We start from the raw sequence: 17,338 nt of genomic DNA, 5'->3' as shown, positions 1-17,338 counted from the left end.
GTACTGTTGCCCTAAACTCAACCTCACTGGGGGAGACGGCAATTAGACACAGTTTTACAAGTTACAATGAAACGGTCACGAAATTCGCGTGACCGACAATTAAGCCATGTGCCTGAAGAAGGAGTGATTTCTCCGAAACGTTAATGTCATCCCGCTGATCGCCAAAGCAGACACCCTCACCCCAGAGGAATGCCAACAGTTCAAGAAACAGGTCATGCGAGAAATCCAAGAGCATAAAATCAAGATCTACGAGTTCCCAGAGACCGATGACGAAGAAGAGAACCGGCTGGTGAAGAAGATAAAGGACAAGTTGCCGCTGGCTGTAGTAGGAAGCAACACCATCATCGAGGTGAACAGCAAAAGAGTCAGAGGGAGACAATACCCCTGGGGGGTTGCAGAAGTTGAAAACAGTGACCACTGTGACTTCACCATCCTGAGAGATATGCTCATCAGAACACACATGCAGGACCTGAAGGACGTGACGAACAACGTCCACTACGAAAACTACCGCAGCAGGAAGCTGGCTGCGGTCACCTACAACGGAGTGGACAACAACAGGGTTAAAGGTCAACTGTCCACCAAGAGTCCTTCTTGTACCAAGAGTCAATCTGTACCAAGAGTACAGATGTTGTCCTTCCGGACAACATCTGTAACCTCATCTTGATTCATGTCAAGCACCAGCTTCCAAAATCGTGCATTCACGCTGTCTGGAACTGGCTGAGCATTCGAACAAAGGGCCTGCACTCTAGTTTTCCCTGGCTTTAAACCTTTGACTTTCTTGTGTAGATGACATCTCTGCATGTGCCTCCATAGTGATCTCCTCTTCAGGTAGGCGTCACAGTTTATACAGTGCATGTAATCACTGGCGTTTACAGGTCCACTTGATTGTTGATGGGGTATCACCATTCCCTTTCCTTCTTTAATAACCTGATTATTATGGAAACGGTTCCCTCTATTTCTCAATACACTGAACTGTATTCTTCGTTCTTTAGAACCCTTTGGGAATGTTATTGCTCTTGCCACTTCAGGTTTGTCCTTGTGTTTTGATTCTAAATGGCGTGCCATTTTGTTGAAAGGCTTAGAGCAAAACACACAGTAAAACTTTTTGTTGTACAGTCTGCCTCCATTGTCTTTCTTCTTCAAGGTCATGACCGCCACGTCGCAACCATTAGATGAGGATTTGTCGGTGTCAGGTTCAGCCAGGGAAGTAAAACGTGTCTTATGTGTTTTCTTGCGTGGTTGGTCATCTCCTTCCTGAGAGTTGGTTGAAGTTCTCTGTACCTTTCTCTTCTTTGCCGTGTGCTGTTTGACCTCTTCTTCTGAACAGTCACTTTCTGTTTCTTCATCATATTGAGGAACATACTCATCCTCATCACTGTACTCAGAACTTGATAGAGGTTCTCTTTCGTGTCTGTTGAGCTTAAAAAAAGAAAGAGAAAAAGAAAGGATTAGACTTGGATATTCTTCATTGTAAAATCACAAGCATTTAACAATGCCGTGGAACAGCACGCATATTAACGTAGATTGTTGTGTTGTTTCGGGTAGTTTTAAACATCTATGACCGGGGTATTCAATTAAAGTTCAACAAGGTCCATTCAGAGAGAATTTCCTCATTAAATCTCCAGAACATCATAATAATGTCTAACTTGCACTCTGATTTAGTTCCATATACTGTATATTGAAGTAGCCAACAGTTGTATTAAAGTCTGTATGTAGAAAACAACTGATTATCAAATATAGAAAGATCAATTGAATAATACATAAACAATATTTATTGTCAGATTTAAAATTGAGATTAAGATTAAATTACATAACCGAAAGCTTTTGAAAAATGTGCATCTTAAAACAAAGAAATGAAGTACCCTGCAGCTTTAAATTAATTAAATTCAGGTGTGAAGTGATGTCACCCAAGAAAACCAAGATATCCATATTATTCTCATCTTCTAATAAGATGAATTAGCGAGCAGGACTTTATCTGTGGTTATTAATCCACTTGTTTCAGCTCTATTCCTCTCTGTTAACGTCATTGTTGGTCAGTGAATTCATGCGTTAGGATTCTGATCATACTGGGCTCTTAGGTTTATTTTCCTGTGCCTTTATTTGAGATGCGAGACGTTAGCTCAAAAGAGTTGTGCTTTGTCTCGTAGTGGCACTTCACATTACCGCTTTCAATAATCATCACAGCCTCTGAACATATTACCCTGATTCCTGTAAACTGACAGATGTCATGGCCCTTTTCATGTTAGAATGTGAAGTTTTGCAAATAAACTTACAACTCCACTGTCGGTTCTCATGAGCTCTGGAACACTTGTGTCCTCATCGACATCAGCTGGAGTGGGGTCAAGAATATCGGTATTGTCACTGGACCGCTGGTGTTCTTCCTGAAAAACAAATCATTTTTTTGTAATGTTTAGACAGGCTCCCAACCTACCAGTCTGCCTACCTATCAGTCTACCCACCTACCTACCTACCAGTCTACACTGTTTTACATCAATAAAATAATACACAACCAAACAACAAATACTACAACTTATATTTCATCAGACATTATGAATAAGTGGCTGCAGTGCAAACTATTTAATTTCTCCCTGTGGGAAACACTGTCGTAATAATGGAAGTCTAATATGTGTGATTAACTAGCTGTAGTCTGTAAGAAATGAATTACTCTAGCATTGTTTTGATTTCTGTTCGACATTCACAGTCGAGCAGGTTAACTGTCAATTAAGAACCCAAAGAAGATGACATATCCTACCTCGTTGGTCTGTTCAGGGTTAAAGCCATCTGTCACATCAGCGCCTGCAAATATATTAGAGGATAGAAATGTTAATATGGTTTACGATGAACTAATAACTTCAACATCATCTTTGATGGGTCAAAATGTGTTTCATTTGCGTCTAGACTATTTTTAAATAGTTATATGATTTAAACCCTGAGAGTATGATCAGTTTGGGATTGAAACCAATAGACTCCCTGAAGTATTCAGTATAATATTCTCCACGATTACAAAAGACTTTCTACAAACCTCAACATAAAACCATCTCATGGTCTCTCCCCTCTCTCACCTGTGCATTCAGAGCTGCCACCAGTGGATGAAAAACATGCTCCATCCTCCTGAAAGCACAAGGGACACATTCAGTCATGTTACAGTACTCTGTATTTCAAGCTGCAGTGGTAGAATTTGGTGGAATTAAAATTGTTGCCTGAGCTGCTATTATTACATTTTGACTGAAATTAAAAGTAATTTGTTCTGGTCTTATAGGCTGCATTATAGTAAGGTGATCTACTTATTTCTGAAAGTACGAGGCTAAATATTCTACTTCAATACCCATGGTTATTTGAATTACAATATCTGCTTACATGTGAAGAAATACTTTTTTTAAAGTTAACCTTGACTCAATATGTCAAATATGTCACTTTGTTGAGCATAATATTCACGTTCTGTGGGAAAAGATAATGATGATAAAATATAAATTCTAAAAAATATCTAAATATCATTTTGTGACTGTAAAAAAGCCCCACGATGTGTAAATTATCCATTTGTAGTTAACTGTAATTAGTTGTCCAGCCTTCCGTTAACGGTAGGCTGGTCTCAGATCGCATACCTGCAAACTCATGAGTGAAAAAGGTGACAAGCCCGAAACAGTGAACAGTGTGATGAGAGGACATGTGAGCCCTTGTTGCTGTAGTTCATCTCCTTGGAGCAGAGGCTACATTTAGCATACCCTGCCTTATCAATGTGTTAAAACACTGTGACAGCAGGAAGCTGCACTCATGTCTGTTCAGACCTCCACCTTTATCCAGACCCAGCTCCACTCACAGCTCTGTTAGCTGCACATGCTAGCTGCACATGTTAGCTTAGTGTTAGCTAACATTAGCTGTCCATCTCGGTTAACTTCCAGCACATTGCAACAGCTCTTTTTATATGGCAGTACATGTACCAACATTCGGAGCTCGGACAATAATTAAAAACTTACCATTTCCATCCAGGTTCCACAGCTAGCCCGTCAAGTTACATGTGTGTGGAGCCGCTCGACAGTTTGAGGCAGTGAGTCACCTCTCCACGGGCGCATGCACTGATGGGGGAGGGGCCACGCCATGGTCCCCATGATGATGGTAAACGTCAGGTTTTGTGTAATGTCAGCAATGAAACTTAAGGTACTTTACACAGAACATGACATTGACTGTCCCCACCGTAACCTCACCCATCCCCCACTCCTTCGGTCACGATCAGCATGAGGGAGCTCTGAGGCTCGGCCTGCAGCCTTTGTTAATAACTTAGACAGGTAATAGTAATTACTAAAATGGAAGGATTACATAAAATACCTGCTTAAGTTGAGACTTTATTACTCAACTAGAATTTTGTATAAAGTATGTAAAAAACATTTTTTTTTATTAAAAAAGGACATTGAAATGAAACAAGCATTTCTAATGAAGTTAAGTAATAGAAGCATTTTTGAACGATTAAAAAATTATACAAACATTGATATTCATAAAATAGAAACTACAACTATTTACAAGCCATTGTATTCAACATAAGTATTTATATGTGTATTTAACTAACATATTATGAATTTACGATGCAAAATAGTATTCAAAAGTATAGTACTCACACAAGAATACAAAAAATAGATTTCTTAAGAGCTCTCATCATTATTATTTCATAGTGAAGAATAAAGGTAACGAGACTACCAGTGCTAACACTTCTATCCAGTAACAATCAGTCCTCCACTATGACCTCTTTTTCTTCCTGGTGTGACGCTGTTAACTGGAATTGGGGCCTGTCTACAACATATTAAAAAAACAGGGCTCTGACATCTTCAGAAGTAAAAGATGGTCTGATCTCATCAAGAGTACGACAGGGTGTACAGCTTAGGGACATGTACCCCATGCTGAATTCTGAGTTTGATACAGGCAAAAATCTGTTCTAGATAATCTAGAGGGATTTTTTCCAGGTGGTCCTATTGTAGGCCTTGTCCACAATGTGTGTGCACAATCTGGGGGTTCTAGGACCCATATTTGAGAAATTATGGCCATTCTTGCATATGCCAAAATATAAGTGAATAAGGCCCCAATTAAGCCCAATTAAGCCCTTTGTGGCTGTTTTTGGGGACCTTAATTTGCAGCTATGAGGCCCAGATTATAGGTGTGTAATGGTGACGAGCCCCTCTTTCAGGCAGAAAAGGATTTAAAACCCTACCCCTTTTTAAAGTATAAAACGTTTGAGAAAAGACTGGTAAAATCTGGATTTTGACCACTTTTTAATATTGATCAATTTTAAAACACTTGTCAATGGCCTTCTTTGATGAAATTCACATATGATGGACAAAACAGGACCCTCTTCAAGGTTCAATTGGATTCAAGTCGTTAGCATGCTGCTACCGGAAGTTAGCTTTCCCAAGGTTCTACAGATATCTCGCTTTAGATCCTGCATCACCTTATCATAGGCGACTGATTTATGCAAAAATCAGGCAGTTCCAACCTTTCACTACGATTTAATGGCCCGTTTCTCACTTGCCAAAACAGGCCGAAAGATGAGGTCATATGCCTCAATTTTGACCTTTGGGGCTGTTTTTGGGGACCTTAACTTGCAGCTACGAGGCCCAGATTATAGGTGTGTAATGGTGACGAGCCCCTCTTTGAAGGAGAAAATGAATCAAATCTCTACTTTAAATTAAAGTGGACATTTTGAGAGAAAAGACTGTTGAAGGCCATGTCGGAACATAAGTGTCATCTGGGTAGAGATATCCATAGTTCACTATGGGAAAAGTGTTTGGAATGTGCCATTGAGTTTCATACCATTTAACGATGGGGCAAAGATGGAATGACTGTGAACATTTCACGGTCCTAGCCCATTGTTTTATGGGGTAATTAGGCCAAATAACTTTAAAATGAAGAAAAATGCCATATATTACTACGGGAAAAGTGTACCGAACTTCCTATTGATTTTCATACCACGTGGTTTGTGGCCAAGGGCCGACTGACCGTGAAAATTTCAGCGTGCTAGCCCATTGCTTTCTAGGGGTATTAACTGAACGTCTATTTAAGCCAAATAAATGCTAAATGCCATGAATCACTATGGGAAAACTGTACAGAATTTCCCGTTGATATTCAGACCATTTCATCTTGGGGCAGAGGGTGACTTAATGTGAAAATTTCAGCCTCCTAGCCCATTGTTTTCTAGGTGTCTAGGCAGAATTGAGTCAAAAGGCCGTAATTTCTACGTGTACGGAGTTTACCATAGCAGAAAGTGTACCATCGCAGAAAGTGTATGGAATTTCCCATTGATTTTCATACCACATGGTCTTTCGCCAAAGGTCGACTGACTGTTAAACTGTCAGGGTCCTAGCCCATTGCTTTCTATGGGAATTTTGGCCGAGTTCGGTGAGAAATCCATAATTCACTATGGGAAAAGTGTTTGGAATTTCCCCTTGATTTTCATACCACATGGTCATTGGCCAAAGGTCGACTGACCGTTCAATTTTCAGGGTCCTAGCCCATTGCTTTCTATGGGAATTTGGGCCGAGCTCGTGAGAAATCCATAATTCACTATAGGAAAAGTGTTTGGAATTTCCCCTTGATTTTCATACCACATGGTCATCGGCCAAAGGTCGACTGACCGTTCAATTTTAAGGGTCCTAGCCCATTGCTTTCTATGGGAATTTGGGCCGAGTTCGGTGACAAATCCATGGTTCATCCATCTCATCCAGTTCACCCAGTTCACCCATCTCACCCAGTTCACCCATCTCACCCAGTTCACCCAGTTCATAATATCCCATCAAATTCAACCATGTTGTGAGAAGTTATGACTAGTTGAAGGATGGGCCGTTTGGGTAATCACTTTCCATTCATTTTATCGTTCAAAATGCCCCATTCAAATATAGGCCAACTGCCCCTCTTCCCGCGCAGGCATGCTAAGTGCTAGGGAGTCCCATCCAACTTGAATGTGCCTCATTGGGGCCTGTCTACAACATATTAAAAATGCAGGGCTCTGACATCTTCAGAAGTAAAAGTTGGTCTAATCTCACCAAGAGTACGACAGGGTGTACAGTTTAAGGACGTGTACCCCATGCTGAAGTCTGAGTTCTATTTCATCCTTACTGACCGCCAGAGGCAGTGCTTAACACTGAATGTATTCCGTCTCGCGCATGCGCAGGTCGAATATTTATATCAACAAAGTCACGTGTGACCTCGGATGACCACCGTCATCTATAAGTTCCGGTGTCATCCTGAGCTCAGTCCTTTTTTTCTTCTCGCGTCGCAGGTTAGCTACCATGGTAGCTTAAACAAGGATGTGTCTACGATCAAGACATATTAGAGCTCGTCGCTGTAGCCTTGTGACTACCGGTCGGAGTTGCGGTTCTCTCGCCCTCCAAAGGCTGCGACGAGCTGTCCCTCTTCGGAGGGAACGGTGTGTTCGCTGTTCGGACATCGAGCCCCGGACTGGTGGACGCCCCTATCATCGGTCGTCACCAGTCTGATAAGGGTCAGCTAAGTCGTGATGACAGCAATCGGTGAGATCGATTAACATTGTTTTCTATAACAGTTGTTTGTTCCACGGTTGGCAGAGCGCTTCCGCTCTAGTAATCGAGTGGCGCGCTAACGAGAGCGTAGAATTACGCTGTCGGCCCGCCCTTCACAGTGTTACGGCTATCACAGTTAGCAGAGTGTTCCTGCTAGGCAAACTTTGTGAGACACTAGTCCGCATTGGCGTTGTGTACATGGAGATTTAATCTTTACATCTGACGTAATTCGCAGTTAGCAGTGTCTTCACTCAGGCTAACTTGGATGCTAGCTGGGACTGCGTCCATCAACTTTGTAAACCTTACGGCTGTCACAGTTAACAGAGCGTCCTCGCTCAGGTTAACTCAGTGGAAAACTAGCTAAACAAAGCTGATACTGGGGCTGTAGCCATCAACTTTGTATCCTTTCAGCTGTCACAGTTAACAGAGCGTCCTCGCTCAGGTTAACTCAGTGGGAAACTAGCTAAACAAAGCTGATACTGGGACTGCGTCCATCAACTTTGTATCCTTACGGCTGTCACAGTTAACAGAGCGTCCTCGCTCAGGTTAACTCAGTGGAAAACTAGCTAAACAAAGCTGATACTGGGGCTGTAGCCATCAACTTTGTATCCTTACAGCTGTCACAGTTAACAGAGCGTCCTCGCTCAGGTTAACTCAGTGGGAAACTAGCTAAACAAAAGCTGATACTGGGACTGCGTCCATCAACTTTGTATCCTTACGGCTGTCACAGTTAACAGAGCTGTCACAGTTAACAGAGCGTCCTCGCTCAGGTTAACTCAGTGGGAAACTAGCTAAACAAAAGCTGATGCTGGGACTGCGTCCATCAACTTTGTATTGGCCATCAACTTTGTAGCATTACAACGATCACAGTTAGCGGAATGTGCTCGCTCAGGCTAACTCGGTGAATGCTAGTTATACTAAATCAACATTGAGGTTGTGCCCATTGATGGGTTTTACGCATTACGGCTGTCGAGTTCGCTCCGGCTAACTAGACTAAGCTAATACTCGGTGTGTCCATTGATTGTTGTAAACATTATGGACATATCGGTGGCGGATATCAGTTAGCAGAGTGCCCTCGCTCAGGCTAACTGGTAGCACACCAAGAGTTACAGCACCTGTCCAAGTGGAGAGTGTCCTCGCACTGTAAGGACTGTGGTTTTTTTTGTCCGTTTTCACAGTAGCAGAGTGCTCTCACTCAAGCTAACTGGTGGGGCACCAATATCTGCAGCAACTATCCGAGTGAAGAGTGTCCTCGCTCCCCTCTCACTATGAGGACTGTTTTCCTGACCTGTTCCGCAGTGGCAGAGTGCTCTCGCTCAAGCTAACTGGTGGGACACCAATATCTGCAGCAGCTGTCTTAGTGAAGAGTGTCCTCGCTCCCCTCTCACTGTAAGGACTGTGTTCTTTTTGTCAGTTTTTCACAGTAGCAGAGTGCTCTCGCTCAAGCTAACTGGTGGGACACCAATATCTGCAGCAACTAGCTTAGTGAAGAGTGTCCTCGCTCCCCTCTCACTATAAGGACTTTGCCTGACCTGTTTCCACAGTGGCAGAGTGCTCTCGCTCAAGCTAACTGGTGGGACACCAATATCGGCAGCAACTATCTTAGTGAAGAGTGGCCTCGCTCCCCTCTCACTGTACGGACTGTGTTCTGTTTTGTCCGTTTTTTACGGTAACAGAGTGCTCTCGCTCAAGCTAACTGGGGGGACACTAATATCTGCAGCAACTATCTTAGTGAAGAGAGTGGGCTTAGAGAGTGTCCTCGCCCCTCTCACTATAAGGACTTTGCCTGACCTGTTTCCACAGTTGCAGAGTGCTCTCGCTCAGGCTAACTGGTGGGTCACCAATATCCGCAGCGGCTGGCTAAGGGAAGAGTGTCCGAAGGATCACTCGCCACTGACTGCCCCCTGCCTGTTCTCTTAACATTCAGCAGAGCGCTCCCGCTCGGACTGATTTGGAATTCCGCATAAACTAGTGGGACAAGGGTTCCACCAGAATCGCGGCCATGTTAAACTCTCCCGGCTGTAGGACCTGTATAGCTCCTCTTCAGCCGGAGGACGGCCCTGACCTCTTGCCCTAGCAGGGAGAACCCAGGCAGGACCTGCGGCATCACGCCTTGAGCAGTAAGGTCTGCTAGGCTGGCCGAAGTGGAACACCTGATGCGGGAGGGCTACCTCCCCCTGTCAGGGCAGCTGAATCCAGACCAACCTACCCTGGTCATTTGTATGGCGCTTGCACGCCGGGCATACACAGCAGCTGGAACATCCACCTGTGAGTGCCTTCTTCAGGCACCTTCCCGCCCTCACCACCTTTTCTGTTCCTCCCTCCGAGGAATATCTGAGGGAGTTGCGTGCATGGTGGAGACACCAGGGCTCTCTCCCGCCTTACATCAGACCATGCAGGAGGTGGCAAATCTGGCCTTGCACGTATGCCAGCCAGTTAGACGACTAGGGCGTCCATCAGTTTCCCCTGAGGAGACTCTGAGGCCAGGTGCCTTCGACCCAATGTCGGGGCAAAGATGACCTGCTATCCAGGGCTTAGGACACAGCAGCGCTGTGCACCGTATCGACAACTCCCTCTCCCACCTCATGCTTTCCCTCGCAGATTCTCTGCAGCGGGCTACTTCGACGCTTCTGCTCAGTGATGCTTCATTGCAGGCGTTTGCGCTCATATCGAGGGAACGTGGATGTATGATGTCCACCCTGGTTCAGACTCGCCGCCAGGTTTGGCTGGCGCAGTCACCCCTATCTGAGACATGTAGGAGGACCCTCCATACTGTCCCAGTGGAGCCTGGTGAGCTGTTCGAGTCAGCTGCTGTACAGGCGCTTCAGCGGACTGTTAGAGCTAGCCAGACCTGGCAGCAGTTCTCTGGTCTTTGCAGGGACATGCCTGCACCCCCAGACCTAGGGGTCCCATTTTTGGCCCACAAGGCCGTTTCTCAGCCTCCAGCTTACCCTAGTAGCGCAACAGGCCTCGGCGTCCTGCTGAGAGGCCGGACCGCTACCTATACAACCCTACTTACGTCCCCGTCCCCCCCGGCAGGGGTGCCAGGAGATGTCTCCAGGCCGGCTGTCAGGGTTCTTTCTCCCATCAGCGGATTTCCAAGGGAGAGTGGTTCACGTCTATCGACGCCTGTTCCCATGGTGCATCACCACAACTTTCAGTCCTGGGTGCTTCCATTCGGACTCTCCCATCTCCCCATGGGTGTCCACAGTGTGTTACTGCTGTCCTTTCCCCCTGCAATCGCAGGGCGTGAACATACTGCCGTACTTAGACGACTGGCTGACCTAGGCGCCGTCCCGGCTTCAGGCACCACAGGACACTGCTCGCCTTCTCTCACGTGGCCCGGTAGGCCTCAAGGTGAACATGGAGAGGAGCTACCTGAGCCCTTCTCAGAGCATAACCTTCATTAGGGTGGCCCTATGAGGGCCTGTCTGTCGCCCCAGTGCGGATGGCTGAACAGCCTTCACTTGGATGCCAAGTGGCACAGGGCAATACAGGGCAATAATATTATCGAAACAGTGTCTATTCATCTATTCACTATCCCCATGGAGGGAGTGCATATCTGGCGAACAGTGTCCCAGGAACCGAGCCCCAGGGGCTCGGTTCCATTCCACCAGGAGATTGTCACAACAGTTACCTGCCTCTCAAGGCGGGTGCAGGGTGACAGAACGGGACAGCCTGGGGGCAGTTGTCTGCTGAAAGACCGCAGGTCCAGGTTCTAGAGCTAGCGCTCGAGCACTTCCTTCCATGTTTGAAGGGAAAGCATGTGCTTGTCCGGTGGACAGCACCTCTGCTGTGATTTCCCATGAACTATCGATGGGGCACCTGATCTGCAGAAGTTGCTACGGGGATCACCGTGGCCTTCTGACTTGGGAGGCCCCTCGCCTGACCAGCCTGTGGGCAATGTGCCCACCAGGAGAATGGAACAAGGTTGTGGTTTTCCTGTTCCGTTACAAGCCTCCACCGGGAGAGTGGCGGCTGCATCCAGACGTGTCGACCCACTGCCCCCACTGGGTCTCCCTGACGGAGAGGACCAGCCCTCTGGGTCAAGATGCCCTGGCTCACACGTGGCCAGAGGATCTTCTTTATGCCTTTCCACCAGTCCCTCTGCTTTTGCTATAAGCTTGTCAGAGTTCTTCCCCGACAGGAGGGATCTCCTGTCGCAACTAGAGGGTCGGATTTGGCATTCCAATCCCTGCCGCCTTCAATTAGGGGTCACGGGAGGGCCCGACCGGATGCTGAGTGGCTGCATAGAACCAGTCTGACGGACTATTCTGAATGCCAGTGCGCGGTCTACCTGCCTGCAGTACAAGAAACAGGTGGAAGCTGTTCTCCGACTAGTGTGCGGCTCAGAACAAGGTCCCAGTACAGCGCCCCGTGCCTGCTGTACTGAGTTTCTACAGTCTCTCCTGGATAAGGGCCGGTCTCCCCTGCATGGGACCTACCCTTGGTACTGGACAGCTTATGCTTGTCCTTTTGAACCCCTGGCACAGGCGGAGCCTAGATGGCTATCAGCAAGACGGTTTTCTCCTTGCTGTCAATTCAGCTCAATGTGGGGGCGAGCTGCATGCCCTATCAGTGGAAGAATCATGTCTGAGGTGGAACTCAGATGGCTTGGGTGTCACTTTCTGGCCTAAGGCAGTGTTTCTCCCAAGGGGGTGGATACGTTCACATATAAACCGGCCTATCCAGCTGGCAAAGTTGACCCCCCCCTCCCCCATCGGGAGAGGAGAGGTCAAGGCTGCTGTGCCCAGTGTGGGCCCTCAGAGCTTATATGGAAGCCACCGCCTGCATAGTCAGTTATGGTGAGCCTAAGAAGGGCTGTGCTCCTTTTTAAGACAAAAAGGAAAAACGGCACCTGTCCCACTGGATAGTGGAGGCCATTGCCGATACATACAAGGCGAGCGGCTGCGCTCGGCCATCCGGGGTGAAGGGTCACTACCAAGAGTGTCTCCACACCGAGGGCAAGCCTGAGTGGTGAGCACATTCACCAAACACTACAGAGTTAACGTTGCCGACCCTCACCCACTGGGGAGGGTTCTTGGCCAATTTTCTCTGCCGGAGCTATAAGGGGTAGTTACTGTGCTTCCTCGTGACTCTTTTGGTATAAGTCATCCAGTGTTAAGCACTGCCTCTGGCGGTCAGTAAGGATGAAATAGAACGAAAGTTACGAACGTAACTACGGTTCTATGAATCCTGGATGACCGCCAGAGTTCTTGGTCACTCGGAATCCCGTGAACTCGCGAGAAGATTCCATAGGACTGAGCTCAGGATGACACCGGAACTTATAGATGACGGTGGTCATCCGAGGTCACACGTGACTTTGTTGATATAAATATTCGACCTGCGCATGCGCGAGACGGAATACATTCAGTGTTAAGCACTGCCTCTGGCGGTCATCCAGGATTCATAGAACCGTAGTTACGTTCGTAACTTTCGTTTTATACAGGCAAAAATCTTTTCTAGATAATCTAGAGGGATTTTATTCAGGTGATCCTATTGTAGGCCTAGTCCACAATGTGTGTCCACAATATGTGGGTTCTGGGATCCATATTTGAGAAGTTATGGCCATTCTTGTGTTGTGAAAAAATGTGTAGCTGTCTTTCACACTTAGAGCAGGTTTAAGAATGAAACAGAAAGCTCTCAGAGGCGTATAGTTGTATCAAAGCAATAGATTTATTTATCAACAGAGTTATTCAGCCCAACACAATTAAACATGCATGGGCAATCTAATGGATTCACTTCGCAGAGCTCCACCATCAGAACACGCTTGAACACATCAGCATGAACCTTAATATAGGGGTCCGCCCCTTGATACACATTAGTCAAAGTCAAAGATGCAAACGTAGCACGTTTATTACGTGTATTACGCTTGGTTGGAAGCCGTGAATGTCCATTCACCTTTGGCCCCTCCCAATAGGCGTTGGTTTCCGTCAGTGTGAGTGAGGTGTTGAATGCGAGAGGTCCTAGAGAAAGAGTGTGTGGAGAAAGCCGGGCTCAGCTGGGCGTAGTCCCTCGCTTGAATCTGAGTGTCTTATCTATTTAAAGATGGCTGCCTGTTCCTTGTGACGCAGTTAACCTCAGTAACCTTCCTCCTGCTTCTCTCAGGCCCTGTGTATGCTGTGAGCACTGTATAAGTGGTTAATAGAGCTGCATAAGCTAATGGTTATTAAAACTACAAATATGCTAGTGATTAATTAAACTGTATATATAAGCTAGCTGCTGATTAAGCTGTATATAAGCTAGCTGTTAATTAAACTGTATATAAGCTAGTTGCTACTTAAAGCTGCATATAAACTAGCTGCTGATTAAGCTGTATATGAGCTAATTGCTGATTAAAGCTGTATATGAGCTAATTTTATCAACAAATCCCTCTCTTGACGTCTGAAGGACGTCACTTTCTTTACCTTTCTGCCCTGTTCACACGCTGGTGTCTTCCTCTGCCTCTCCTGACCCTACCAGGCTGTTCTGCTCTTCCCATACTGGGTAAGCTCCATAAGGAGGGGGTGGTAATGGTTCCTTGGAGAGGGCAGTGGTGATAAGACGGCCAACCAAAGAACGAATACAGGGTATTATACAACATCCACATGAGACCAATATTGCAATGAACACACCCACTGACACTGCTATTGACAAGATCAGGTGCTTCCATTTTCCAAACATGTTTTCCATCCAATCTCCAAATGGATTGTTCACACCTGATGCTTCCTGCATTTCGTTTGACAGTGCCCTCAGACTATTCAGTGCTTTTGTGACTGAACCGTCCGGCGCAGTATTGTTGGGGATGACAGTGCAACACAGGTCTCCAAACATTGAGCAAACACCTCCTTTTTCAGCAAGCAACATGTCCAAAGCCATTCTGTTTTGTACAGTAATCAAAGAAGTAGGGGCCAGCTGCTCAGCCAGACCCTCTATTGCATCCCTAGTATGATTAGCCAAACGAAGAACATTGTAATGCACATAATTGATACGATCAACATTTTTATTCACAGTTATCCATGGAATAATACTTGCGACACTCTCAAAACCTGCTGCAATTTGGTCTACCAATTTGTATTCATTAGGCACTCCTCTGGGCCTCCAAGAGGTAAAACAGTCTAAATTTTTAAGCGTGTGTGTACGCAGGTGTGCTTGTGGAACATCGGGGGTTACGTCGGTGGGAGAATGGACGGACAAATTTGGTTAAGGCCAGGACACCGGGGGGTGGTGGTTGCCTTGCTGGCAACTCAGAGTCGGTTTATGGACAGTGCACTTCTCTCGGACGTTGTCATGACGTTCGGGAGGCAAAAACCCTCACCTACCAGTTAGCCTGAGCGAGGGCACTCTGCTAACTGATATCCGCTACCGATATGTCCATAATGTTTACAACAATCAATGGACCCACCGAGTATTAGCTTAGTCTAGTTAGCCGGAGCGAACTCGACAGCCGTAATGCGTAAAAACCATCAATGGGCACAACCTCGACGTTGATTTAGTCTAACTAGCATTCACCGAGTTAGCCTGAGCGAGCACATTCCGCTAACTGTGATCGTTGTAATGCTACAAAGTTGATGGCCAATACAAAGTTGATGGACGCAGTCCCAGCATCAGCTTTTGTTTAGCTAGTTTCCCACTGAGTTAACCTGAGCGAGGACGCTCTGTTAACTGTGACAGCTGTAAGGATACAAAGTTGATGGCTACAGCCCCAGTATCAGCTTTGTTTAGCTAGTTTTCCACTGAGGTAACCTGAGCGGGGACGCTCTGTTAACTGTGACAGCTGTAAGGATACAAAGTTGATGGCTACAGCCCCAGTATCAGCTCTGTTTAGCTAGTTTCCCACTGAGTTAACCTGAGCGAGGACGCTCTGTTAACTGTGACAGCTCTGTTAACTGTGACAGCCGTAAGGATACAAAGTTGATGGACGCAGTCCCAGTATCAGCTTTTGTTTAGCTAGTTTCCCACTGAGTTAACCTGAGCGAGGACGCTCTGTTAACTGTGACAGCTGTAAGGATACAAAGTTGATGGCTACAGCCCCAGTATCAGCTTTGTTTAGCTAGTTTTCCACTGAGTTAACCTGAGCGAGGACGCTCTGTTAACTGTGACAGCCGTAAGGTTTACAAAGTTGATGGACGCAGTCCCAGCTAGCATCCAAGTTAGCCTGAGTGAAGACACTGCTAACTGCGAATTACGTCAGATGTAAAGATTAAATCTCCATGTACACAACGCCAATGCGGACTAGTGTCTCACAACGTTTGCCTGAGCAGGAACACTCTGCTAACTGTGATAGCCGTAACACTGTGAAGGGCGGGCCGACAGCGTAATTCTACGCTCTCGTTAGCGCGCCACTCGATTACTAGAGCGGAAGCGCTCTGCCAACCGTGGAACAAACAACTGTTATAGAAAACAATGTTAATCGATCTTACCGATTGCTGTCATCACGACTTAGCTGCCCTTATCAGACTGGTGACGACCGATGATAGGAGCGTCCACCAGTCCGGGGCTTGATGTCCGCACGGCGAACACACCGTTCCCTCCGAAGAGGGACAGCTCGTCGCAGCCTTTGGAGGGCGAGAGAACCGCAACTCCGACCGGTAGTCACAAGGCTACAGCGACGAGCTCTAATATGTCTTGATCGTAGACACATCCTTGTTTAAGCTACCATGGTAGCTAACCTGTGACGCGAGAAGAAAAAAAGGACTGAGCTCAGGATGACACCGGAACTTATAGATGACGGTGGTCATCCGAGGTCACACGTGACTTTGTTGATATAAATATTCGACCTGCGCATGCGCGCGACGGAATACATTCAGTGTTAAGCACTGCCTCTGGCGGTCAGTAAGGATGAAATAGAATCAAGATCTACGAGTTCCCAGAGGCCGATGACGAAGAAGAGAACCGGCTGGTGAAGAAGATAAAGGACAAGTTGCCGCTGGCTGTAGTAGGAAGCAACACCATCATCGAGGTGAACAGCAAAAGAGTCAGAGGGAGACAATACCCCTGGGGGGTTGCAGAAGTTGAAAACAGTGACCACTGTGACTTCACCATCCTGAGAGATATGCTCATCAGAACACACATGCAGGACCTGAAGGACGTGACGAACAACGTCCACTACGAAAACTACCGCAGCAGGAAGCTGGCTGCGGTCACCTACAACGGAGTGGACAACAACAGGGTTAAAGGTCAACTGTCCACCAAGAGTCCTCTGGCCCAGATGGAGGAGGAAAGGCGAGAGCATGTGACTAAGATGAAGAAGATGGAGATGGAGATGGAGCAGGTGTTCGAGATGAAAGTCAAGGAAAAAGTGCAGAAGCTCAAAGACTCTGAAGCAGAGCTTCAGCGGCGTCACGAGCAGATGAAGAAGAACCTGGAGGCGCAGCACAGAGAGCTGGAGGAGAAGAGACGCGTGTTCGAGGACGAGAGAGCGAACTGGGAGGCCCAGCAGCGCCTGGAGCAGCAGAGAATGGAGGCCTCCAGGACTCTGGCACGATTGGCTTAGTTTGGAGGGCAGGGCCAAGACCATTTAGTCTGCGTGGAGTGCAGGACAAGCTCGGTCTGCTCTGAGCGCAGGGCTCAGACCATGCAGTCTGCTCGGAGAGCAGGGGTCAGACCATACAGTCTGCTATTAATTTTTATTTAAGACAAAACAGTCTAAATTTTTAAGCGTGTGTGTACGCAGGTGTGCTTGTGGAACATCGGGGGTTACGTCGGTGGGAGAATGGACGGACAAATTTGGTTAAGGCCAGGACACCGGGGGGTGGTGGTTGCCTTGCTGGCAACTCAGAGTCGGTTTATGGACAGTGCACTTCTCTCGGACGTTGTCATGACGTTCGGGAGGCAAA

At 46.7% G+C, this 17,338-nt stretch overlaps 1 protein-coding gene across 1 annotated transcript; it reads left to right on the top strand.

Moving 5' to 3' along the window:
- Window positions 1–142: 142 nt before the first annotated feature.
- On the top strand, window positions 143–16,995 carry LOC306783935 (septin-7-like; the record flags this gene model as incomplete). Its single annotated transcript, XM_079297327.1, has 2 exons — window positions 143–410; window positions 16,511–16,995. Coding segments are annotated over 2 exons (753 nt in total), but the record flags the coding sequence as incomplete, so codon positions are not given.
- Window positions 16,996–17,338: the final 343 nt, after the last annotated feature.

This window comes from Melanostigma gelatinosum (genome assembly GCF_949748355.1).
Source record: "Melanostigma gelatinosum genome assembly, contig: SUPER_10_unloc_1, whole genome shotgun sequence".
In the NCBI taxonomy this organism is placed as follows: domain Eukaryota; kingdom Metazoa; phylum Chordata; class Actinopteri; order Perciformes; family Zoarcidae; genus Melanostigma; species Melanostigma gelatinosum.
The sequence above is the reverse complement of the archived record's forward strand: the minus strand, read 5'-3'. Positions and strand labels throughout refer to the sequence as shown.